Below are 26,254 nucleotides of genomic sequence, written 5' to 3' on the forward strand. Positions count from 1 at the left end.
AAAATCAGAAATGTCATCCTAACACAGACAGGTGCTCCCAGCTTTCCTGTGAGCTCTCTCCCCAGGGACTGCTGGGGAGCCTGGCCTCCAAGTTTAGCTGTCTGTGCAAACCTGTGCTATTAATTTTCCCTGTGTGATCTATAGAAAAGCTTTTTTTCTTGTTTTGCCAAGTGATGTTTAGGACTTTTTTTTTTAAAAAGAGATTTTTTTGGTGTAGTTACTTCTTATTCTTGATTTTTATATATAGTTTCTTTGCATGATTTGCATAAAGATGGTGTGATAATGCTTTTATCAGCTGGTGTTGAAATGTACAAAGGAAAAAGGAAACACAGAGGAAGGACATTCAATAGAGTGAAATGCCATTTCACAGATGCTGGATAGATTTTGTCCAATTCCTGTGTGCAGTTTTTCATTATTTTTCATCTGTTATATCTGAAACTACATTAAAAAAGATATTGGCAGGTATAACCCCATTTTGTGGAGAGAAATATGAAGTAAAGATGAACATTTAAAAGTTCACAGGCCTGCTTACTAGCTTGCAGTAAGAGTGTGAGACTTCTATTTAACCTACCTCTGACAGACCCAATAAGGGTAAAATGGAACATGTTTTCCTATGACAAATGGAAAGGTCAGGTCATGAAAGAGCAGCAGTAACATCAGTACTTCAGCTGGTAGATGTTCTGGTTATACTCATCAGCAGATGTTTTTTAGTGGTAGAGGCCGTATTAGGTCCTTGTTGCATTCCTTGCATACTTATTTTGGCTACCAAAACACACTGTTACTCTGAGAAGCTCAGTAATGGCAAGGGGGAAAAATCCACCATATGTTCTTACAGGCTGCAAATGTTACTAAGGCCTTGAAGGGATCCCTTGCTGATGCTGGAGAATGAAGGCCTTTTTCCCACCCACTTTCATTGTATCACAAGTTTTCTTCAAAGCATTTTCAGTGATGAGAAAACAATTAAATATGTACAAACACTGTTCCATTTGAGCATGGCTTAAAAGTAGTTTGCAGTAGGCAGCTAGGTTGAAAGAAACATTTATGGAGATGTTGTTAATTCTTCCAAATGAGTTTCAGGTTTTCTTTATGTCTTCTTCAATTTTACATTACTTTAGTCTAAAATAGTACTGAATTCTGAAATTGAAATATATAAACTATAATAATTTGATTTCCTACTATTCTTTTTGCCAGTCATTCAACCACCTGGACATCAAAAATTTAATGCAATACAGTTTGCAGTTTCAAATATACTCTTCTCAGTCCTGGTATCTTGTTTACTTGGGAACAACTGTTCATTTAAATGAAAAAAAAAATTTACACTATAAATTAAGTAAATGCTTATTTATAGCAGCAGACAATAGGGTTTTTATAGCTTTTCATTCCTGGCTCATATTCTAGCTCTTGTTCCTTCCTTCTCTAAATTTCTTTACGTTTATTTACCCTTTAATACCCACTGTTTCACAATTTAATTTTTCAGAGATTCTGAAAAAGTCAAACCAGTCCTGATTGTGTTCTGTCAACAGAGCAGGGCTGAAAAGAGAATTGGGTGTGTCAGGAACTATTGTGATTTGTTTCTGTTCAGATTGAATAACAATGAATTTCCCTGACTTCTTTTCGCCTTTATTTTGCAGTATAAACCTCTGCATGAATAAGATAATGAGATAGTAGATGTGTGCCGTTCCTGTGATAAGGGAAAAACATTCTGCTCAAGTCACTCTGGCTTTTCCTCAGTTTATGCCATGGATAGTGAATGTTTTGGCTCTATCTTGATATACTTTCATAATGCTCAGATCTTTCCTTGCTCTTTAGAAAACAGACTTTTAAAATTTGAAATGTAATGTTTCCCTAGTCAGCAGCTCATGATACCCCAAAACCTGTACTGTAAGTATTCCAAAACCTCAAAAGTTTCAGTATTACTGCTCTATGTTCAATGACCATTTCTACAGCTACTCCATTAGCTCTGGAAGACACTGTCCAAAGTGGTGACTAGATTGTTACTTTCTCCCTCTCTTTATTATATTTAAGGCCTGATTTGATAGTTTGTCTGCTGACAGTTCAAAATGCACTTCACAATAGAAAGAAATCTGTGATTTAGAACCCAAGGACAGTAAAACTGTGTACCAGGCTGTTACCACTGTTACCTGTTATTACAGGAAATCCTGGTGATAATATACTTTCATTTGTACCCACATATAGAGGAAATCTGTAAAAGAATCAAGGACTAATTGACACAGAAGGTGTGTGTGTGGGAAATTGCAATATTCAAGAGGAGATATACATAGCACAAGGGGTCTTTTAAAAGTTATAATATTTTTGAAAGGCATGAGAAGAGAATACATTGATCAAAGCCAATGGGACCCCTTGGTCTAAGCTTGCTGATGATCAGTGATAGGCCCTACCATTGCATAATTAATTACTTCTAAAAAGTTCAACCTATTCTGTGTCAGTTCTCAAACTGTTCAGATGCCCTTCATTTAATGAGCTGGAAAATGATTCTGGCTGGCTCAGTGATATTGAAGCTGTGCCCTTTCCAGCCTAGTCCGCAAAAGCTTATTTTTTGATTTATCCTCTGAGGAACACTGGCCAAGGTACTTTGTGTTTTGGTCTTTGTTTTAATGTCCCTTTTGACATTAGTCAAGACCTAATAGTCACCTCAGTGCCATCTTCTCTGAATACAATGCTGTTAAGGAGAGATGCATGCTTACCTAGGTTTCAGTACGACCAAAATGACTGTTTAGGTTTGATGCCACATAGAGTCCTGGACGTTTGAGAAAACATATTAAGCGACTCAGTTGATATTGGCACAGGCACTGTTTTTATGCTTGGCAACACTATGATTAGTGACTTAATTGCTGACATATGTTTTCCATTCTTAAGGGTCAGAGACGTGAGCTGGGAAAACATTATGAACCACTCCTTGAACCCCTAGTGGTGGCATCAGCTTTCATAAAGTCAGCATTTGTGACAACTCAAATACCACAACTGCCTATTAAAAGGATTTTTTCTCTTACAACTGTGATCCTGGTATCAGTCAGTTTGTAGCTGATGTTCTTGCTGTTACAAACATGCCCAGAGAGCCCTTCCAAATGAATCTGAATTTCAGCTCTAGAGATCTGCATTTCCATAAAGCCATGGAATCTTAGAATGGTTTGTGTTGGAAGGCACCTTAAAGATCGTCTATCTCCAACCTCCCTGTCATGGACAGAGACACCTTCCCTCCACTAGGTCAGGTTACTGACAGCCCCATCCAGCACAATCCTGAAGACTTCCAGGGATGAGGTGAACATGCCGGGGTTTGGGCCTTACTCATATTTATCAGCAGTGCCACAATTTTTCTTTGATTCACAGATAGTAATTACATTTGCATTTTTGGCAAGCAAGATGTTCACAGCTGTGAAGCAATGTATATTTCTCCTTGGAATATCCATTCTTGAAAAAGGATGGAAATGAATAACTAGGAAATGACATTTTGTAAAGCCATCACAGCTTTTCATCTTGTCCAAACAGCTTTTCCACCACAGAAATACTTCCCTCCCCCACAGTTTCCCCCTATGTTAGTAAGATGACTGTATGACTTTTTTACTGATATTGTGCATTAACAACTTTCTTACAATTATTTATTTCAAAAGTAAAATACTGCTTTGCATTTATGCCATTAGTATCATTACATGGGTTTAGATGGATGTGAAGTATGAATTTTTCAGTTTCCAGTAGGTCTTCAGAATGTTTTGCTTCCTCAACTAAAACAGATTGATTTACTAACCAGTAGTTATGTTCTTATTGGTTCCTGGTACTAGAAATAGAAGTTCTGTATGATTCATTGTAACCAAAAGCAAAGCACTGTAGCTCTTTTAACATTCAGACAGGCTAGCTGCTCTAGCTGCTCGCTCTGCCTTCTCCATTTTTCTTTTTTTCTATTTGAGATATTGATCGTGGGAATATTTGGGCTTTTGCTTCAAAATAAGATATTATTTTAGTTTAAATACTCATTAACAATTGGAAATCCAGAATCAAAAATGAAGAAAGAGTTAGTTTTCAAGAACTTTCCAGCCGCTTTCAAAAATCCTCAGAAGAGACTACTAAAATAAAATAATAATAAAATTGTGATATTAACTGAAATTCCAGTTCAGTTGTTTTACCTGGAGAGAAAATCTAAGAGCTAGCAGCTTTTGGAATTTACTTTTGCTCACTAGCAGATCCCTTTTCTCCAATCTTTAATAAGAAGTATTGATAAACAGAATTTTGTTTGCTGCAGATATATATTTCCTAAAAGGGATGAGCGTGCAGAGTAAGGATCCTTTGTTGTTTCTTCTCCCTTCTCCAAGTCTGATCCATTCCCCCCTTGCCTGCTGCTCCTCTTTTTAAAGTGTGTGAATATGAGGATCTTCCCGTAGTAATCCAGGTGAATAGCGATTTTGAGAGCAGACTTCTGAACCCCTTTGACCTTGCTATCTCTCTGTGGCTCAGAACCATCATCTGATTTTGGAGTTACTTTCTAGTTCATTTGATGTTAAATTAGCCTCAGACATTGTATTCATTGAAGGAAAAGGACCCATTTCCTGAAATTTAGCTCTGCAGAACCAGGTCTTTTGCAATACTTTTTATTGCAGGTGCTTGGAAAATAAATTAAATCCAGCTTCCCATAAAGGATGGAATATAGAGACAATCACAAACATTACTGCATAATGTAATAGTTCTTGAAGATTTAAATGATACAGATATTTCCATGATGGTTTATTTCACTTTCTCAGGTACTAGGGAACCATATGAAGTTTAATATTTGAAATACAAGCAGAAATTCTCTGCCTCCCTCTTTACTTTAAATACTCCTTGAGGAATTTATTTTGTTTTAATCAAACATTTAGTTTCTCAAGCATGCTATCCCTGAAATTGTACAAACCCATGAATATTCTGAAAATTTATGCTTACTAAATTTCACTTCTATGTTGACACTGAAGTTCATTAGCAAAAACTCTTTATAACTCAATGCTACTTCAGTCATGCATTAGAGAAGTCAGATTAGTTTCTGTTCTCACTGCCTTAACTTTTAACAACCATAGAAGAATTTCGAAGAGGAAAATAGTACGCAAACCTGCTATCTTTTTTAATAGCCTGTCTTTCTCATGGATAGGCAGATTCTCCTCTGTGGGCAAAAAGCCATGGCTGGGAGGGGTAAAAAAAGAATAGTATGGGAAGATATGTACTGACAAGGCTTCCTTAACACAAAACTGCAAGATTCCCAGGAGGAGATGCTTGCCCACGTGCTGTCCTGGCAGGGTTGTGTAGTAGAGTATGATAATATATTTGGCCACTGCCAGGTTTTTCTCCTTTACACCATAATAATGTTTCATCTGGTGCATTTATTGCCCATTTAGCTTTTTTTTTTTTTTAATTTATTTAGTCCTTTCTGTTATCGTTCTGAAAAAATAAACAAAACCAAAGAAGCAATCTAATTCTCTCTGAAAGAATTCATCGTTTTCTGTGTCTTATAGAGGTACAGCATGCTGGGGCAAAAATAAAACCACGTTTTATAAAAATCTAATCTGCTTCTCACCTGAAGTGAGAAAGATTTTCTCCTTTAATTTCTAAATATTTTTTATGAAATTTCTTATAATAAATGTTTGATGAAGGGTGCTTGTTTGCTTTCTGGTGGTCTGTTTTGTTGTCCTTTTTTCCCCTGATATTTTTTTTATTCTCCATTATTCCCTTCTTTCACATGCAAATGTTACAGACATACCTGGTCTAATGTCTTCTTCCACTCCATTTTTATGGAGAGGATCTTAAAAAGCACATGTACCAAAACACGTAAATAAGAAAGTCTTCTATTCTTCCTATTTCTTCACACATCATCTATAAGGAAAAACAGTAAATTTTCTAAATGTCTCATTTTCTCACCAATATCTGCTTTTGATACATTCTTGAAAAGCAGTGTTACATCTTCTGCTCTTATTACTACTCCCAGTAATACTAGTTTTGGGTCATAGGAAGTTTTTTATTTGTTTTGTTTTGGTTGTTTTTAAGGATCAGAACTCTTGGCACTTTATAAACTTCCCATTTTGCAGGTAGGGAAGTGTAAGCACAGAAGGGGATAAAATGATTCAGTCAGGATGACTCATCCAGTGAGAAAACAGGTTTTTGTAGCCTCTTATCCTACTTTATTCCCACAAAAGAAACAAATGTAACAAAGGATTTCCTGGTAGCTTGTCCTTCCTTCAGCTGCCTGCCCACCGCCCCCCGCCCCCCGCTCAGGTTTCTCCTTGAGAACCAAAGACTGTCCATGAATTCTACACCAGAATCACCAGTTAGACACGGTGATGGATGGTGCATCTACAGCGATGCCAGCTGGGGGGGGACACCACCACCACTGTGTGTGGTCAGCATGGCAGTGCTTGGGTATGTAGGCTGAATTTTGCTGACAAGCACTGCTTGAAAAGTAGTTTTTATCTGGCAAAATTGTTGATTCTCCTGGGAACACTTCACAGGATGAAATAACAAAATGTCAGGGTAAAATAGCTGAAGACATTTTCCCAAAAGCAACAATGTTACAGTGACATTTTTTAATCTCTAAATAGGACTGATGAGAGATGGTGGACTTTCTCCTTGCTCTCTTGGATTGCACATTTTGTAATGTTTCCACAGTGATATAATCACCTCCTTGGTGCCAGCAATTATGGCATGTCCTATCCCAATTTTAGTAATGACATCAGGATCAAGAAAATGGACTTTTGGAATCAAGTTGCCCGACAACTTTTTTTGCACTAAGTCAAATGAATCATACACAATTTTTCCTGCTAACAGGAAAAGTCTTTATACAAAAGATGCCTTTATGCATTTGATTTTTCTTTTTCTACTTGTAAGAAGATGTCATGTTAATAATTTTGTCCTAAGAAACTCTATAGTTCAGTTGTTATGATTTGTCCAGACTTTGCAATGCTTTTTTTAGTTTAAACACGTATTCTTTTGGTGTTAGGGGGAGAGTTTATGGAAAGAATGAGAAAAGGCAGCACATTTTGCCCAATGGAGAATGGCAGCAGATGAGTTGTTACAGCAGGGAGGATGGTTGATGGATGAGAACAGCAGAAAGCAATCAGTCATCTTCCCTCCCGAAATTTTAGTGCAAATTGGAGCACAAAACGTATTCTATGGAATTGGTTTGTGCTTACAGATAACTCTGTAACTGATGAGAAAATTATAGCTGGCCTTGATAGATCTATAGATATATATATTTCGGCATGGGGGGAGGCTGAGTTGTAAATTTTAATAGAATGGCTTGGTCTTGCTCTTGAGAAGAATTTCATGGAAGATTTTGGGTTGCAATACTCTGTGACTTTTGGCTTGCCAGGTCACTCACATTTATTAAAAAAGTATGTTTTTTTCAGCTTCTCTTTCAACTAATTACATAAAATCCGCTTCTAGGTTTGTTTAATACTGGAAAAATACATGCTTTGCTACAAGCAGTCTAAACTGGTATTTTTGTTACTGCATTCCTTCACAGAGAGAGACACTTTTCTTTGATGAGGCATGCTTGGCTTAGCACTGTGTGTGGCATCTGAAGACTGTAGCAACTAGTAGCTAGTGTTAGAGGTTCTCCTCTCATTTCTAGTTAATTTTTAATAGTCCTTGAGCATTTTTAGACTTCTGTTTATTTAGGTATTTTACCAAATGATAGTTGTATAATATGTATAGCAACTTTACACCCCATAATATTTGCATTATTTTGTTAGCAGATAAAGCACTATATCTACAGCTCTATATGTTTTGCCTTGTCACTTTTCCTTTCAGAGTCCAACAGTCATGTGGACAATAGGAAGCATACGGTGACTGGTAGAAACATACAATATAGGGGCACAAGAGATTGTAGCAAGAACATGGTTATATTAAAGTAGTAGTTAATCAAAATGAGACTGTGAATGAAGTGTTCCAATGATCTTGAAGATGAGAAGAACATCAAGGAAATTATGCATGCATTATAAGCAAAATGGAATGTGTTTTTCTTTGTCTGTGTACTAACCACTAGAAGGTACACCTGCAACACCGCATTTGAACTCCGAGATTTCTGATGGCCTACCATTAGCAGTGGTTGGTAGTGCTACAGCAGGCTGAAATACAAAACTGGAGATAAACAATAGCAAATGCAAGAGTCTTCAGCATGTGCTCAAATGTTTCCATAATAACCTGATATCCATGTTATTATGATTGAAATGTCAAGCACAAAAACCAAGATTGCATTTGACTTAGGAGCTTTGGTTTAGTTCCATGCATAAATAATTTTATAATTTATCTGTATGGTCTTATATTGGTTTTACTCAAAACAAATGCAACTCAATTCATGAGATATTTGATATTTTATAATTTTCTTGCTTCTCATCATATGGTCAATAATATGCATTATTGACAATCTGCTGTTCATATGTGTTGTAAAAGCAGCTATAATGCTTTCATTGGCTTTTCTATGCTGCTCACCACTATGACAGCTTACTGCTTCTCACAGGTGATTAAGTTAATTTTCATATCATCCTTGTCATAGAAGGAATTGTTGTCATCCTCACTTAATAGATATCAAACCACAGAGATTAAAGTGAAAGAATTACCAAACTAGAACATACAAAACATGATGTGTAGGACTTTGGGATTTTGATCTCCTTGACATGGAGTGACTCTTGTATTCAGAGCACTGTTTCAATGAAAGGGTGAGAAAATGATGAGGGGCTGGGCTACAAGGGGTATGTAGCACTTCTACTTGCTTCTTCTTACTCTTTTTAATTGGCATTCACTTTTAGCACTCCTAGAGAGAGATTAGTGGATCTGATGAACCTTTGATCCACCCAGAAGCAGCTCAGATGTTCTGAGTTAATCTGTGTTTGTGAGTGTGGATACCCACAAGGCTTAAGCATGTGGATACCTCAAGAATGAAAAACACTTAACTAGTGACGTGTGATAAAGTTTGTGTAAGTGACTGGTTCATTATCAGGTGCTTTGCAGCTTGAGCAAATATTATTTGCAGTTCCTGATGATAAAATCACTCTTACTTCTCTGTAGCCCTTTGATTCAGTACCTACCTTCTGCAGTGAAAGACACAAATATCCCACCCACAGGGGCTTCTTCCACAGAGTCCTCTGAGGCTCTGAGCAAGACAGGAGATTTAAAAAAAATACTGCAGTAGCACTTCAGATTTTTTCAGTACTGCTGATACATGAGGCAACAGAATTAAGGTTGGCCTTTTTGAAATTTATGAAGATATTCACAGAATCAGTAAAAAGAAAAAAAGCATTTTGCAGACACTTAGCTAAACTCCGCTTTGTGCAGCAAAATGAGAGTCACTAGAATGTCTCACAAAACAGTTTCCACAATGTTACTTTAAACATGAAAAAATATTATTTTCTCTGCCACTTTCTATCAACAGTTGACTCACTTTCTCTCTTAAAAACTTGTACAGAAAATTGCAGCACCACTGGACAGAATTTAGTAATTTAGCAACAAGAAAACACAGACCCATAATGTGGAACATCAGGCAGCCCTCCTAGGTAATGCTATTAGGCATTGTAATAATATATTTAACATTAAAATAATGTCCTAAAAATCAGGAAAAACAAGACCCAAATGATTCATTATTGTAGATTATAATTTGCTTTGGACTAGTGACATGAATTATCTTTGACATTACATGTACTCAGTGAACGTGCTCAGGGTCTAACATAAGTATGAGTGCATACACACAAGATAATTCAGTCTCAGCACTCCTCCAAGGTTAGCTCCTGAACTAGTTTCCTTTTAAAGGTTGTTTTTTGGATGTGACAACGGACTTCCAGAGCCCAAATCACTATATACACCTCGATACATTTAGTAGAAGTCTAGGGAAGTGGAAGCAAAAAAAATCTAGCACATTTGGTAAACTAAATACAAAAAATACAGTATAAAATAAAAATAATTAAATATAAGAAATAGAAACTAAAAAAAAATCTAATAGCCAAAATTTAGAAAATTGAAATGAACTGAAGTGAAAAGGATGAAACAATTTTGCTAAACTGAAGTAGAAAAATTTTAGAACTCTGGTGGTCTTAGTACCTTGAGCTTCCAACCTTTATAAAATATATAGCTTGCTTTCAGTGATAATTGCTGTTAATATATCCCAACACAAATTCTTGTTGAAGTAGAATTCGTTTGTGATTTATTGCCAGCAATTACTTATTGCAATTAGAGGAATGTTAAAATGCTATGAGGAAAAAAATGTTTCCCATTAAACATAATTATGTGTCCTTTACCTAGAGCTTTCATTGTCATGGGCAATATCTAAAGAAACAACTGCAGTTTCTTATCCAGCTGCCTCCTGTCCATCCTCCTCTGAAGCTGGCCTTGATTTCATGTTGATATTTATGTGTGCATGTTGTACTGGTGAAACAAATAATTTTCTCTGTGCAAGGTCCCTATAGTTTGGAGCTTCTCTTTGGGCTTTTCTGTCCACAGCCCTTATCCATTTTCTGCATTGAACACTTTTTGAAGAAAGGGTTGCTTAAGGTCAGTTGTGCAAAGATTTAATAATTATGAGCTTAGTGATGCTGAGGATTGCAAGATCCACTTGTCATAATGGTCACCCCCTGGCTCACTGGATCTCTTTCTAAAAAGAACTTGGGCCTCTTAGAATGAGTCCAGAGGAGTCCACAAAGATGATCAGAGGTCTGGAGCACCTTTAGTGTGAGGACAGGCTGAAAGCGCTGTGCTTATTCAGCCTGCAAGAGAAGGGAGACTTAGAACACCAGGGAGAATTTAGAACACCTCCAGTACCTGAAGAGGGCCTGCAAGAGCACTGAAGAGAAACTTTTTGTGAGAGGATATAGTGACAAGAGGGAAGCTAATGGCTTTAAGCTGAAGAAGGGTAAGTTTAGACTAGATGTTAGAAAGAAATTCTTCATTGTGAGGGGGGTAAGGCACTGGAAAAGGTTGCCCAGAGAAATTGTGGATGTCCCATCCCTGGAAGTGTTCAAGACCAGGTTGGATGGATATTTAAGAAACCTGATCTGGTGGAAGGTGTGTTCCTGCCCATGGCAGGTGGATTGAAACTGGATCATTTTTTGGTTCCTTCCAACCCAAACCAGTGTATTCTATCGTTCTATGCTGTATTTTCTGGAATGGGAGAGTAGCATGGTGTAACCATGAATGCTTAGTTCTGCCACCTTCTGTCTCAGGTACTATTTGCAGAAGATATTTTTCACTAAGCACAAAGTAAGTGTAACCATATCTTCTGTGACTTAGTGTTTATCACCATTGGGGTTATACATGATGATGTTTCAGAAAGATATGTTTGCTGGGAATGCATATTAGTGTGATCCCTGGGAATATTTATACCTATTTTATGGACTCTGTGTTTTCATCAGTACTGTAGGGTGTTGATTTAAATGTTATAGGTCTGAGAAACTACCTCTTTTCCTACAAAAAGTGCTTTACCACACTAGTAATTCATAAAGAATATATAAGCAATTTGATCACTTTTGGTAATGGAGTCCAACTGAATTTACAGAAAGAGGAGGCTGAGCTCTTTCAGTGTATTGAATTTTCCTTCTCTGGCACAAGTGTGGTTCTCAACCATGTTCATACATTTATTTCTTTATTAGTTTTTCCTGAAGGAAAGCTGTTATACTAGTATCTTAGGAAAGCTGCATTTTAACAAGGATTAGTCAATATGCTTGGTGGATGGTTTGCATATTTTTATACATTGATAAATAAACATCTTGATATACTTTGAAATTTTATTGTACTACATTTAAAATAAGACATAATTAATGGCCCTATGCTATATGGTCACACTCAGTGCAAGTTGGTGTTGTATCTCAGCATCCAAATACTGCTCAAAAAGTAGTGATGCAGGAAAAGAAGTTGGTACAGTTGGATCAAAACTCACCCTGGAAAGAAAAACACTTTTTCTTGAATTTCCTAAAGAAATTAGGTAAAGTGATTTTTTTAAAAAGAGTTTGAAGGTAGTTCAGTATTTATGCCATCCAGAGGAACCTAAACAGGCTCAAGAAGTGGGTGCATGGGATCTCATGAAGTTTAGTAAGACAAAGTGGAAGGGTCTGGGCTTGTGTCAGGGTAACCCCTGATATCGACACAGACTGCAGGAGACGAACAGATCAACAGCAGCCCTGAGAGAAGGACTTGCGAGGCTGGACATGACCCAGCCATGGGCACTCACAGCCCAGAGAGCCAAATGTGTCCTGGGCTGCATCCAAAGCAGCGCGGCCAGCAGGGCCAGGGAGGGGATTCTGCCCCCCTGCTCTGCTCTGCTGAGACCCCACCTGCAGTGCTGCATCCAGCTCTGGAGTTCCAGCATGGGAAAGACATGGAATTGCTGGAGCAAGTGCAGAAGAGGCTCCAAAGATGATCAGAGGGATGGAGCCCCTCTCCTATTAGGAAACACTAAGAGAGTTAGGTTTGTACAGCCTGGAAAAGAGAAGGCTTTGAGGTGACCTAATTGCAGCTTGCAAGTACCCAAAGAGAATTTACAGGAGAGATGGAGAGATACATTCACAAAACCATGTAGTGACAACACAAGGGAGAATGGCTTCAAACTGAAAGAGAGTAGGTTTAGATTAGATATAAGGAAAATATTCTTTACTGTGAGGGTGGTGAGGCACTGGAACAGATTGGCCAGGGAAGTTGTGGACACTCCATCCCTGGGGATCATAGAATCATAAACTCATAGAATTATGGTATGATTTAAGTGAATGGTGGCAGATAGACTGTAATCAGATAATGACAGTAATAGAGTGGAGAACCATCAGTTCAGCTGAGACTGCGCTCTTAGAAATGCAGTTGGTGGGTACCTGCAGCAATGGCATACAGGGGTCGCAGGGACCAGCAGGCTTGTGCGGTACTTGGAGCACCCCAGGGCTTGCTGCCTAGTCTTTCTCATACCTGGATCAAGTGGTTCTGTGTTTCAAGATTCTTTTTCTTGGAGAATATTGTCCAAAATACTTCTAATTCTTCAAGACGTTCTGCAGATTTTCACATTCAGATCTCAAGCTGCTACTGATTTTAGCACTGGGGAGAAGAGTTAATGTCTTGGTGGCTTTTTCTGTTATCTAAAAGTGGGAATAATAGTCCCATTAGATTTATTAGATCAGAAGAACCATACAAAGTGACTTAAATCTAGTAGAAGCATGATTACCACATTTCTTGGAAACTGTTTTTCATTTCACGTCTCTTTTTTTTTTTGTTTGAATTGTTGTTATACTAAAATAAGACAACTATTTCAGCTTCAAAGAAACATGAAATGCATGTGATAGGATCTGGAATCTGGCATTCTGTCTGAACACCACATTAGTGGAAAGAAGTTCATTCCAAAGAGCCAAGTTTTGAGAATAAAACTTGCCAGGTGAGGGATGATATTCTCTCTGAGGAAAAAAATAAAAGGAATCACAAAGGGAATCCTAGTATGGTTGAGCACAAGAGGCAATTTGATTCAATAGGTGCCTTAAAAAAGTGTTTCATGCCAAATGGATAGACCACTGAGGTATAACTAAGAATAATGAGGTGATATTGTGGAAAGCACATCTTCAGTTGAGTACCAGGAAACTGTTCAAAGCTAAAGTACCAAAGAAATGGAATAGTCATCACAGGAAACTCCTTGCTTGGAAACTTCATAACAAAACATGAAGCAGTTTGTTTTGAGAGATTGAATTTCCTGAGATACTTGCTAGAAAATCATGACACAGAAGATAAATAGTCAGAGTTCCTTTGTTAACATGTTTGAGTAGACCAACTCTTACAAACCAGTCTGCTTCATTGTATTTTTTGTCCTACACATCTTCTATTTGTCTGTTTTCTGGGCTTTTAATGCTAAGTCTTGTAATTTTAGACCTAAGTCTTGTAATATTAAGCCTTCTACACTCAAATATTTCTAAAAACAGTTATGCCAAGAGCAAAAGCCAAGTTCTGCTGCTAAAAAAAATATCATGAAATGTCACATTTTATTCTTTTGCTTGGAATTTTGATACTGGAAAATCTATCTACACCACTTCTAAATATGGAGTTAATCATAGGGCTTGCTTTCTGAATTGCTTAACTGGAAACTCAAAGCCACAAGCAGATAGTTGGCTTGAATTCTACAGTGGTACATGAAAATTCACATTTAGATCATATGTTCCTTTTAATATCATTTGGTTACAATTGACTGGAAATATTTTAAGTAATGGAAGGCAAAAGTTTTTGTTATCTTTTCTGCAAAGAAAATAAAAATATCAGTTCACATATAAACATTTTTTTTCTTCAAATATAGAGAATAGGTGTTATATTCTTTCTAAAATATCAATATAAATATTTCTCTTTTTCTTTCCTCTTTTTACTGAGGGTTTTTTTGTGTGGGTTTTTTTTTGTTTGTTTGTTTTTGGGGGTTTTTTTTTGGTTGGTTTGGTTTTTTTTTTTTTGGGGTTTTTTTTTTTTTTTTTTGTTTTTGTTTTTAGCTAGTCTTGGGGTAAAAGAAAGAAAAGAGAAAACCAGATGTGGACTCTTCTGCTTCACTGGGTAGACACTGTCAGAAAGGAAACATTTTGAAAGGTCTCAAAGAATTAGCCTGCTATTCAATTATATAAATCCACTGATTTAGTTTGACTTGTTTTTTTTCTGATGCTGCAGGTTAGCCTATTCAACATCTAAAATCTTCTGGGAACCTGTAGCAGGGTCAGATTAGTGACAACTTATTTCTTTCTGATAAAGAAAATTCTAAAGTTTCATCTCTCATCTAGGTATAACTATGTCTGGCAGAAAAAGGGGACACCCAAACTGTTGGCACAATTTAATGCTTAGTTTATTAATAAGCGATAAAAAGGCCCAAGTGAAGTCACAAAGACCTACCAAGCAATCTTAGATACAGGTACACTGTGGCCTTTCTCTACAATCCTCCAGATTCATGGTGCATGCCACCAGCTATTGTGGCCCACTGCTTACTTAATTCTGAAGCAATCCAAGCTATACATTCAGATTCTGCTTTTGAAGGCAGTATCCAATCCTTCCCTTTCTCCAGTTGCTAAGGCTTCCTTCCCCAGAGGTTGGCTCCTGTCCTGGAGCACAAACAATAAATAGTTTACCCTTTCCTTGGAACCTTACAGTTTTATTACCTTGCTTTTACTCTAAATTAGATCCTGTTCAAAGGGAATTGCTGCAGGGCAGGTCTTCTGTGATAATTTCTGTGAATTACAGCTGCTATACCAAATGCACCTATTTTGTGTGATATTGGGATTGTGCTACCAGGTATAAAAACAGGACATGACTTCTTGGAAGTGAGGACGTTTAGATGTGTAGGTAGGTCATAGAACAGATGGCTGGAGAGATTGCTTGACACTAGGACAATGGACTCCTTTGATGGGGGAAAAGAATTGCTCCTCTAGAACTTGCTTGTCCCCCTGTAATGTTACAGATGGCCTCAAAAGATAAGATGTCCCCAGAGGTTCAATTAATTTGGCTCTCTCTCCCTGTAGTTTCCAAGATAAGATGAAAGCGAGGAGATACAGGGGAATAGCAGGAACACAATTTGCATTCTTAAAAAGTCTAGTAAGTTCTTTATTTTAGGGTGAAATTTATTTCCTTCTCTCCTACTATTGCTTATTTCTCTAAAAGTAAAAACCACACAAAACCAAAAGAAAATAACCCCTCCAAAGTGCTGCAGGATTAATGCTGAATTCTCAGTACTAAGGAAAACCAACACTAAGATTTTCTATGCAGCCTTAGTTACAAACTCTTGAGTATAGTGATTGTGATGCCATTATTCTTTACGTAACTTAAGTCTATATTTTATACACAGGCCTCCACATTTTTTCTTCTCGCAGCCTTGCAGAGATAAGGAAACCACTCTTTAGGGACTCAAAAGGAAGTCTGTGAAGGGTTTCTTTCAATATGCAAAAAAGCTGTGCAGTCATTAACAATGAAGAAGTGCTGCTGAGATTCAGGATCCAGAACCTCTCCTGATCTTGCCACAGAGTCCTAGTATTGTCTGAAGCAAATCTCTAATAATCTTCCTGAAGTTTGCTTGTGGTCTTGTTGTTAGTTGTCCTATTAGGAGCACAGGGAAGATCAGCCATGAACGTTTACAAATCTCTCAGTTTTGTCCCCATCTTAGTACAGAGCCTAGATGACAGAGTGGGCAAGAAGTAAACATGATGAATAGCCGAACAAGGAAAAAACCTCAGAATTTCATCTCATGTCATGTTTGTCATCATTGAACACTGAATAAAGCAGGCTCTAAAGATAAACACTATCCACTAATGCCTTAAAATGTTTTGTCAAAATGCAGACACAAAAGTTGCTGAATTGTCACTGACTTTTCATGGCTTTGGCATCTCCACAGTTGGAGCAAATCTCTTTGAACATACAAAATTCTGTAATGTCTGTGCCAAATGCTCCAGTCACCAAAGGCAGTTTCAGTTTGCATGCATTATGCAAAGTGCCCAGAGCTAGCTGTACAGCAATGGTGTAAAATTCTGTCTTTAAATGGCCCACTTACTGTGAAATGAAAGCAAAACAGTTCCTGTGCTCTTTAGTAACAACTTCCATGAAGATGTTGTTCTGTTTCTGTTATTTCCAATTCACAACATATTGTTGTTGTGGCTTGAAACTTAATGGGAGTGGAAAGATAAATATGAAGCAAGGACAGCTGATTTTTTGCAATTTCTGTTCAGGCAAGTTAAAGAGTCTGTCCTATTTCATGTCTTAAACTTTTGGGTTTTTAAGTGTATGCAACAAGGAAGAGCAAAGAACTGGTGTGAAATTGTTTAATTCCCCATTCTGATTCTCTCTTTTGATGCAGTGTAGTCAAAAGCACAGTTTCTTGCGAATAAGACTTGTGATTCAGACAAAGAAACAATTTCTATTATTTTCATTGTAATAACTCTTGCTTTGATTTAGAGTTCTACAAGCTTTTGTATCTGAAAGTGTTGGCAAATGTCTCAAAAAGACCTAAACAAGACACTTAACTGCTACAACATTTCAGAAACTTTTTACTATAAACATAGGTTTCTGAAAAAACAGTGCTGTATTCACACTCCCCTTTGACTGTAGAACTGAATAATTTTTTTCTTGACGCATATTTTTATAAAAGACATTTTCTTGGAACAGCGCGAGGCAAATCCAGCTGGTATATTTGGATCCTGTTTATTACTTTTTATACCCATCTAGTGGTCACGACGCAGTACAACAGGATAAAACTCCTGTTGCAACAGCAATGTCTTGCACAAACTTGTGCTTACCTGGTGGTGCAAAAAAAAAAAAAAGACCTCTCCCAGCTGGTGGAACCACACTTCTAGCTAATAGTCTTCTAAATTTTAAAAATTCACATGTTACAATCTGTCAGTGAAATCATTTGTAGAAGCCTGCCTTTGTTTCTACGTGGAAGAAATAAGATTGGTAATATAATTTTCATACAAGGTCCACAAAAGGGGGGTGAAGAAAATAAAACAGATCTGCAAATAAAACCGTATCCCTTGAATTGAACTAAATACTTTTGAATCAGTTGAATATTTAGTCCACTGTTAAAGAAATCAGTTTATTATTTACTCTGTATTCAAAATTTTCCTCCTGTGAGAGGGACTTACTTATCTTCACTTATTTATATCCAGCTTTTAACTTTTGCTTTAAAGTTCCCAGGCAAGCTTATATGTATTTGAAATTATACTGCCATTGCAGAAATTTGTCTTACTGAGCACAGGAGTAAACTATTGTCTTCTATTTTACCTAAAATTGCAGGAATTATCTGCTCTCCTGCCCTCAATAGAAAAACAAAATATACAGACTGTGTATTGACTAGGAGTTTGTGATTTCTTGAAACTGTTTAAAGAGGAAAAAATTGTTCAGGCAATGAAATAGAAATCTTAGGAAATTTGGATATGATGAGATAAAGCCTTCATTACTGTTGTGATTATTTTGTGCTCCTTCAATATTTAGGAATTCAAGCTGAAAAGATATGGATTGATAATAATTAACAGTAGTCATGCTAGTAGGAGTGGTAATATGGTTATGAACTAATGACACTACAAGCTGCAAAGGACATCTTAGTGTAGCATTCATGGTATCCTGACCTTTCCAATGCATTCTCAAATATTTTTTGTGAGCAGATCTTGCAGTGATCACAAAGATGCAACAAATAGGGAAAATGAAAGTCAGAGGATATCTGCACAGTCCAAGATCACCTAGAAGGCTGGTGGCAGAACTCTCATTTGATGTCTCATGGTTTAAGCTTTCTTAGTTTGAGATTGGTAAAGCAGTAGCACATTTAAAGACACAGAAAAAAGTATACAGACATAATCAAATTAAATCAGTTCTGGGAAGAAGTGTATGTGTTTGGATTTACTGTCAGGTAATTGTTCTGAAAACTAGAGTGAAAAGATAATTAAATTACTATGCTGTCCTGAAGTTTTTTTATCATATTTTCTGTATTTTTTTTAAAAAAGAGAAACAAACAAACCAACTCCATTTGCTTTTCTACACTCAAACTGTATGAGATGAGCACAAAGAAAATATTATAGTCTGAAAGTGGCAGTAAGCTTGCAGTTCCAGATATATGTGCAAAGTAACAAATAAGCAATGAAATAAATAATGAAACAAAAATCCATCCTCTGCTAGGCAGTGTGCATCTGTATCAAAATAAGCAATATGTTTCTTTGATTAGTTCATTTAACAAAGGAAAAAAAGGTCATGGGAATGCTGTCACTTCAGCAAAGAATTGAAGTGGCAACTCATTGAAACCTCAGGTCAATGGTAGATAAAACAAGTGGGTACAGACTAGTATGTAACAGTTGTGACACCTGTGCTAGGCTGAAGTCTAATGAACAGCTGACTTGGACTGCATTGTTTCTGCTGTTATTAGCTGTAAATGGAAACCTGTAGGTGTCCTTCAAATGAGCACCATTTTCAAAATGAGTACTTTTTATGGGGTCAGCAAAAATGCATAATATGGTGCTAGCACTTATCCATGTTTAAAAAATCATGTGAAAGATCAGCTTCTCATCCCTCATTGTTAAATGCTTTAGCAGTGTTATTTATGTCCCCTTTAGTATGGCAAATGAGCCTAGAGACCTAGTTCTTGCTGATCCACACATTTGTAACCTCTCAGACTGCATACCACAAGACATCCAAAAATGAAGCCACATGCTGCAGAAAGCCTCCATATAGTACCAAATGCAGCTGTTGTCCTGTCAAGCAACACAGGTTGCTGTGAACACGCCCCCTCAGCACCAGTGTTTAATCATTTGCAGACTCCTGTTCAAGGTCTTTGCACTGATTTTCAAAGGCCTTTGTGGAAACATTGCCATCTATGTGAAGCAGCATCTACTTCCCCATTCTCTTTCTGTTCCCTTGTCTTTCATCATCTCCTAAGAAAAGTGTTCTGTAGGAATGATAAGCCTCTTTACCTATCTTCGTACCAAACACAACAATCAAAAGCACTGGATCTAAACTGTGTGGTTCAAAGACACAAATGGCTACAGAAGTTCTGCTGCTTGGCCATGAACAATGGACTCGTTTATTCCATCTGTTTGTAAAACAGCAAATCTGATGCAGGCAGATGTTCCCAAGCACACACATATGCATTAATGCCACCGCAGTACTTTGCGTATTGGGATAAAATAAAGTACATTCTTGAAATATTTTTGTAGTAACAAAATATTAGGATTGGGTACTCAATAAGAAAAAAGCCCTCAACTGCCTTAGCAGTGGGAGGAGACAGGATAATTGTGGTCCAGCTTAGGAGTGATGAGACCTGAAGAAGTAAATAATGAAACATCATGTTTCCTCTGGTGTAGAGCTCATGGATACTCTGCATGCAGAGAGGTATAAAGCTTCCTGTATTCCTAACAGTGTCGGGGTTTTTTCTGCCAAATTTCTTTTCCTTCAGATTTGGGTGGGGTTTTTTTGTTTATCAGTAATTTTAAAGTATATCTCTATCTTGCCTCACATTTTTTCGTAGCAGTGGACATGACCTGGTCTTTATTTCCTCATTAATATCAAGAGGCAATTAGCTATGATAATTTTTTCAGAAGGGTGTTTATTAAATTTAAAAATTCTTAGGTCAATGACATAAAAATTTTTCTCTTCCTTTTGCAGTTTCGATGTAGACAATGGTACATCATCAGGACGAAGTCCCTTGGACCCCATGACAAGCCCTGGGTCAGGGCTAATTCTTCAGGCAAATTTTGTCCACAGTCAACGTAGGGAGTCTTTCCTTTACCGGTCAGACAGTGATTATGATCTGTCTCCAAAGTCCATGTCCAGGAATTCCTCCATTGCCAGTGATATGTAAGTACCTTATAAAATAATTCTAGTCTATAATTTGTCCAATATCAAGATTTTTGCAGCCACAAGATTTTTTTTTTTGAAAAATCGAAGGCAGTAATCACTTACACTAGTGAAGTAATGGAAAATTGTTTGTTTATTACTTTAATGAAGATTATACTTGTTCCTGCAGCTTTTTGAAGGATGTCATGAGGGTGTACTTGAAATGTTTATACACTCTATTAGCTTTGAGAGAATAATAATGACAGTCAATACTGGTGTACTAAAACCCTAAGGAGAACTATTTTCTGGCTCTTTAGTTATTTTCAAGAAAAACAATACAAACTCAATTTAGGCTTCTTCATGATCTTAAAAAATAGATTCAATTTATTTACAACAGGAGTCTTATGTTTTTAGAGAAAAGATTTACCAGCTGGCAGAAAATAATATATTTGAGAGAGAAAAAATTATTTCAAATACCCTCTTAGCTAAAAGACAAAACTCTAACAAAAACCTTTATAAACTTATTCTGTCCTCTCTCACTATTCTGTGAAGTGTGTATTTTCTGCTAGTGGCTCGTACTTTTCAAGTATGTGTGGACCCGAGGTTGCATGTGTAGTGGAAGTCAGATGCAAATCTCTGTTTATTTGTAAGACACCAAAAATATTTAAATGTTCTATCTTCTAGTCACTTCTATGTAGGAGAAATTAACAAGTATTTTTGTTTGGTTGGTTTTTTTGCCTAAACTGCTCCGAATTTCTTGGTCAAATTGGTGTTTATGGTTCAAATATTTATCTAAAATAAAGGATCAGTCTTGTCAGAATACCTCAGTGAACGCTGTTTTTTAATGGGGCAAAGACTTATCGATATCGCCTTCAAAAAAATAAGAGTAGGTGCAAAAAAGAATAAGGATTTTCATAATAATGAGTGAAATTAGAGCTGATATTTAACTTGAAGTCATAAATGAACACTCCTATTTTTTTTCAGCTTATATAATTTTTGGAGCTGTTATTTCCTTTAATTATAGCTCTTCTTCTATGCAGAGTGTTAAGGTAAGAAAAATTCCTGCCTTTAGAGAGGGTTAGTGTAAGGTCCATGACTCAGTTAAGCTCTGTAGATTGAAGTACTCGGTAAGCTTTGTGCTAAATGTGACCAATTTTTGTTGAGACAAAATGGGTTAGAACAAGAGCGTTTTATCTTACTTTGTTATAAAAAAAGTGCATTTTTCTTGGAAATAGTACCCACCTTCCAGCAAATCTTCCTGTGACAGATATCCTTTTCTTCGAGGGAGAAGATTCAAGTTTTTAGTATCTCACCTGTGCCATGATAACATTTGTAAAGATTTCTACATTGAGGAGGACAATCCAGCTGACTGCATTGCTTAGATGAGTCATTTCAATGAACAATTCAATTACTGCTTCATCCTTGAACTCACAATCCACTTCATTTCCTAGAATTTTGGACAATTTTTCAGCACATGGCAGTAAATTGGATAAACAATATAATTACTGAAACAGCACAGATTTTCTCCTTTTTTCTCTATCTATTTTTCCTTTCAAACTTTTCTGGAAACAATTTACATATAAAATTTATTTGACCTCACGTCTTCATAGATTTTCACAGTCTCTTGTCACAGATGAACTTTTGTACTAAGAAGGTAAATATTCCTGCCACTGTTTAGGAGGGGAGCACATAAGGAAATGTAAAAGGCATGTTCTAACCATGGAATATTAATCATTTATCAATAAGCCTAACTGTAATAAGCGTAGCTGTATCACAGATATTACATGCAAGAAAGCCAAAGAATAAAAGAGGGGAAAGTTTAAAAAGATAAAATAGCAAGGAAAAAAAAATAAAAATCACAAAAGGCCTTATGTATAGAACCAATGATAAGCTGAATATGCTCATGGAAAGGAAACCCACTGAATATTATTAAAATAAAGAAACAACTATGATTCAGGACATTGCTAAATGAGGTGGAAGATGAAAGGGTTGGTTGACAGGAGAAGTACACAAATTTTAGGTTAGTCCCAAATTATCCTATTTCCCTTGTGCATCTATATGCATGCTTAAGTATTTTTTGTTTTTTAAACATGAGCAATATGTATTACAAAATAGACACATCATTCAGGTAATTTAAGTGGATTAATTGTACATGGCAGTTTAGTCTAGATCCCCTGATTCTTTAACCAGACTTGATGTTTCACTTTGTAAAGAAAAAGAGAAAGCAAAAGGCATATGTCTTGTATTTGTAAGGAATACAGCATAAAGAATTCTGGCATTCCCATTACTCTCAAGTACTAAACTTACAATAATACGTTCTAGTCAGTCAATACTTCAAGATTTTAGTGAAATTTGGAATGTCATGTTATGACAGCCAGTGGATGGCAGTGCTGAAATGCTGAATTCATTGTGCCATTATTTATTATGTATGCAGCTCTAGCCAAGGAAGGGAACAAGTTGTGCTCAGTTGTTTGCAAACCCAAAATGAAAAGATGGGCTCTGCTACAAACAGCTTATAAAGTCAAAGTATAAGATGATAACTGAGAGACTAATACAGTCAGATACTATACCCAGGGGAAGGTACAATGCCACTCACTATGCTCAAAGTAGTAAACCTGACAGAAAAGGCAAAGGGAGTTTCACTTAGGGAGTTGAGATGGAAGGTAAAGAAACAAGTGCAGAGAAGGGACAGGTGGAAAGTTTTTTAAACTCAGAGAATCCAAAGTACATTTTTATGAATTAGCTGTGGAAAAGAATAAAAGATAGAAGTGCAAAAGATTATGAGTGCAAGGCTGCTTTGATGAGAGAAGGTTAGTGGGACAAATATGGGTGCAGTTAGAGAGGCAGAAAAAGCAGCTGAATGTAAGAAAGGGAAAGCATAAAAAATGGAGTGGGGGTCAGGTAACATTGTTTCAGTTATCCCTTGGAAGAAATAACATGGTCTTTGACAATAATAAAAGCAGGACATGGAGATTATATACAAAGATTAGGAAACGCTGCTAAAGTTTGTGAACTGGAGAGGTGGGTGGTTTAGACAGGAAGATGCAAGGTCCAAGGCAGATGAGCACAGAAGTGTTGTGAAGCCTCTCTATGGGATTTCCAGCAGAGAAATAAGGATGTGCAAGAGAAAAAGAAGAAACTGAGTGAGGCAGTGAGAGGTAGTGAGACAATATGAAGAATTATAGTACAGGATCTGTGATGAAAGACAGGAAAACAAGTTTAAAGGGAAGGAGAATAAAGAATGGAAAACAAAAAACCCAAAAAAGTTCCCAACAGCAACACATAGGAGAAAGTGAACAGTGCCTAGCTGAAAGACCTGCAAAATCATTATTGGAATAATTGTCAGGCCTACGTTTGAAGACATTAGTGAAGCAGAGAGCTGTGTGGTTGTCTTGCTGAGGTGGCCTGATTACTTAATGCTGACTTGTTTGAGCTGCTGCGGCTGCCCAGAACTTGCAAATGCAGGAAGAGTTGGAAGTGGTAACGCTTTTTATGCCCTTCTTGTTAAGGGATCACTGCCCTGGTTAATGGAGCAAGAGATCAAATTAGTAGAGAATTTCTGTTTTAGCAAAACCCAGGACTCTAATCAGGTTAAAAAATAGTTTCCTAGGAAAAAACAAAACCCCAGTAAGCTGTCCACTGCTGCATCACAGCCCACGTTTGATGCCACTCTGAAGGGAGAAAACATGTATAATCCTCCTGTGATTCTGAAGAAGCAGACCAGAGGATAGCATCCAGGCCAGAGAACCAAGGCACTCTCAGTAGACAAGTCTGTCCAAGCTCCACTGTGTCTTCTGAGTGTAAGAAGATGTCTTCTGACCTCTCACTTAAGTCTGTCCTTCTCCCATTTCCACAAAGTCTTAGAACACATCTCAGACACAACATCCTGTCTTCTCAGGACTTGACCAACTGAACATCACTCATAAAAAAGCAGCTGCTGGGGGGCAGTTTTACAGCCTTTTTTAGAGAAGCTCAGCACTATTTTCTTCATCAGCTTATCACTACAAGCTCTAACTAGTATTATTACACAAAATTTGCTGATTTCTATTAGAACTTGCTTCCATGATTTAAAGGAGCAGAACCCAGCCAAGCAACACTGACTGTGGGGAACTGCAGGGTCATTGGTCTGGCGATCTGCTAAATGGCCACCATACCCCCATTCCCTGAGCTGGACAACCTACTCCTACTCAGTAACTTCTGAAGACAGCAGCATCCCTCTGCTGCTGTCTGTGATTAAGGAAATAGCAAGAGGATGCAGTTTAATCCAGGACATCTTCCCTGTATCTACAGTTACAGAGGATATATTTTCTCATCCTCTAAGGCAAGCTTATTCTTTTGTTTCTGAGCCAGTAAAGCCTGGTGTTATTAATGAAATATTGTGAGTATGAATCTTAAGTTAGGGAGAAAAAACCACCTTTTTCCTGAAAGGTGCTGGCCAAGATTCTAGAACAGCAGACAAAACATGCAATTACTGAGAGGAGTAGTTGCACCTCAGTTTAATTATTAGAAATAATTGTCTTTTCTCCAGAAAAATTGCAGCTGAAATTCCTTGTGATGTATCATATTCTTTTGTAGGAATCTCTGATGTTACTATATCATGGCTAAAATAAGACAGTTAAACTTGAAAGTCTATCCTGATCTAAAAAGATCTTTTAAGAAGCATTTTCTATGTGTGCTCTGTTTAGAAACAGATTTTAATGAAAAAATACATTAAATTGCTTGAGATATGTATTTGTTCATGGAAAGAAATGTACCTACATCACTTTAGGAAAAACAGATAAATATTTTGCTTCATTGTGTTTTGCTTTTTTGTTTTTAAGAACCTTAAATTAAGTTCCAGGTTGCAGCTTAAATTAATCTACATAATTTTCAAGTCACTTACAATATTTTTTTGAGTTATAAACAAAAAAAAATTGGAAAAAAAGAGATGACTCTGTCTTTTCCAGTTGTTTTACACATTTTACAGGTGGAATTCAAAACAAAGAACTCAACTTAGAATTCAACTATCTTAAAGTTGAATAATAAATTTGTGTTGACTTCATTTGTTGATAAGGAAATTGGTTATGCTGTAAAACAAAAAGAAGGTATTTTTGCATTGAGAAGACTTCATTTGCTTTTTATTCAGGGGATAGTTTTTGTTGATTAAATTCAAATTTATTTTATTTACTTTCAATCAATACAGAATCATTATTGGTTTTTTGTGAGATTGCTAAAACCTTACAATTTTCCAAACATAGCTCTCAGTTGTTAAATGCATCACTTCCCCTTTAAACATTTTTCATATGTTTGGCTTTTTTTCTTCCTTCCTCTGGAAATAATGGATGCTTGAAGGAAAATAACAAGTTACTGCTCATGTGCTAACCAAAACAGACTGAATTCCTACATCTTTTCAGTCAAAGGTAGCATGTTCTTAAGAACATGGTGCCAAACCCAATTCTTAGCTGGGAGATCAGATACATCACAAGGCCATTACTCCCTGAGCTTGCAACACTGATCTGCGGTGGAGGGGAGGGTGGATGTGTTCATTTTCTGTGCCTGCAGTACTGAAGGATGGAAGCAGTGTGAAGAAGGGGAACTTTGTAAAAAGAGACTTGAATGTCTTGGGGGGATCCCTCTTAGACTGCTTTTCCAGCTCAGTGATCACCTATGTGCACTGGTCAAGTTTATTTCAAAACCCAGAAGAACATTAATTGTCATTTCACCCCTCAGGGTACAAACTGAATGTTTTGGATTCTTTTAATGGCACTAATGCTCAGTTAGCTGTAGAGTTCAATCCTTGAAAACGTGCAGTCTGAAATTCTGAATTTCTTGGTTTTTTTCAAGTTAGCTTGTTTTTTCTTACATGCATTCATTTAGGGACCTTTGAATTTGGTTAAGGGACCATTTTTCTGTAAACCTTGAAACTATCTGTGGCTGGCAGATAGCAAGCTCTCTCAGGCTGGGTTGCATTGTATAAGTGCCATATTTTCAGCAGCTCTGCTATTTCTTTTAAAGAGGG

The 26,254-nt window shown here is 36.9% G+C and overlaps 1 protein-coding gene across 1 annotated transcript in view; it reads left to right on the forward strand.

The window, feature by feature from the left end:
• PDE4D (phosphodiesterase 4D) overlaps positions 1-26,254 on the forward strand; it is a 558,454-nt gene that overhangs the window by 435,495 nt on the left and 96,705 nt on the right. The window contains exon 4 of the mRNA XM_008642936.2: positions 20,086-20,277. Coding sequence (XP_008641158.2) covers positions 20,086-20,277 — 192 coding nt within the window. The remainder of the gene's footprint in view (positions 1-20,085; positions 20,278-26,254) is intronic.

The sequence above is a fragment of the Corvus brachyrhynchos genome, unplaced genomic scaffold (assembly GCF_000691975.1).
Source record: "Corvus brachyrhynchos isolate BGI_N302 unplaced genomic scaffold, ASM69197v1 scaffold310, whole genome shotgun sequence".
NCBI lineage: Eukaryota > Metazoa > Chordata > Aves > Passeriformes > Corvidae > Corvus > Corvus brachyrhynchos.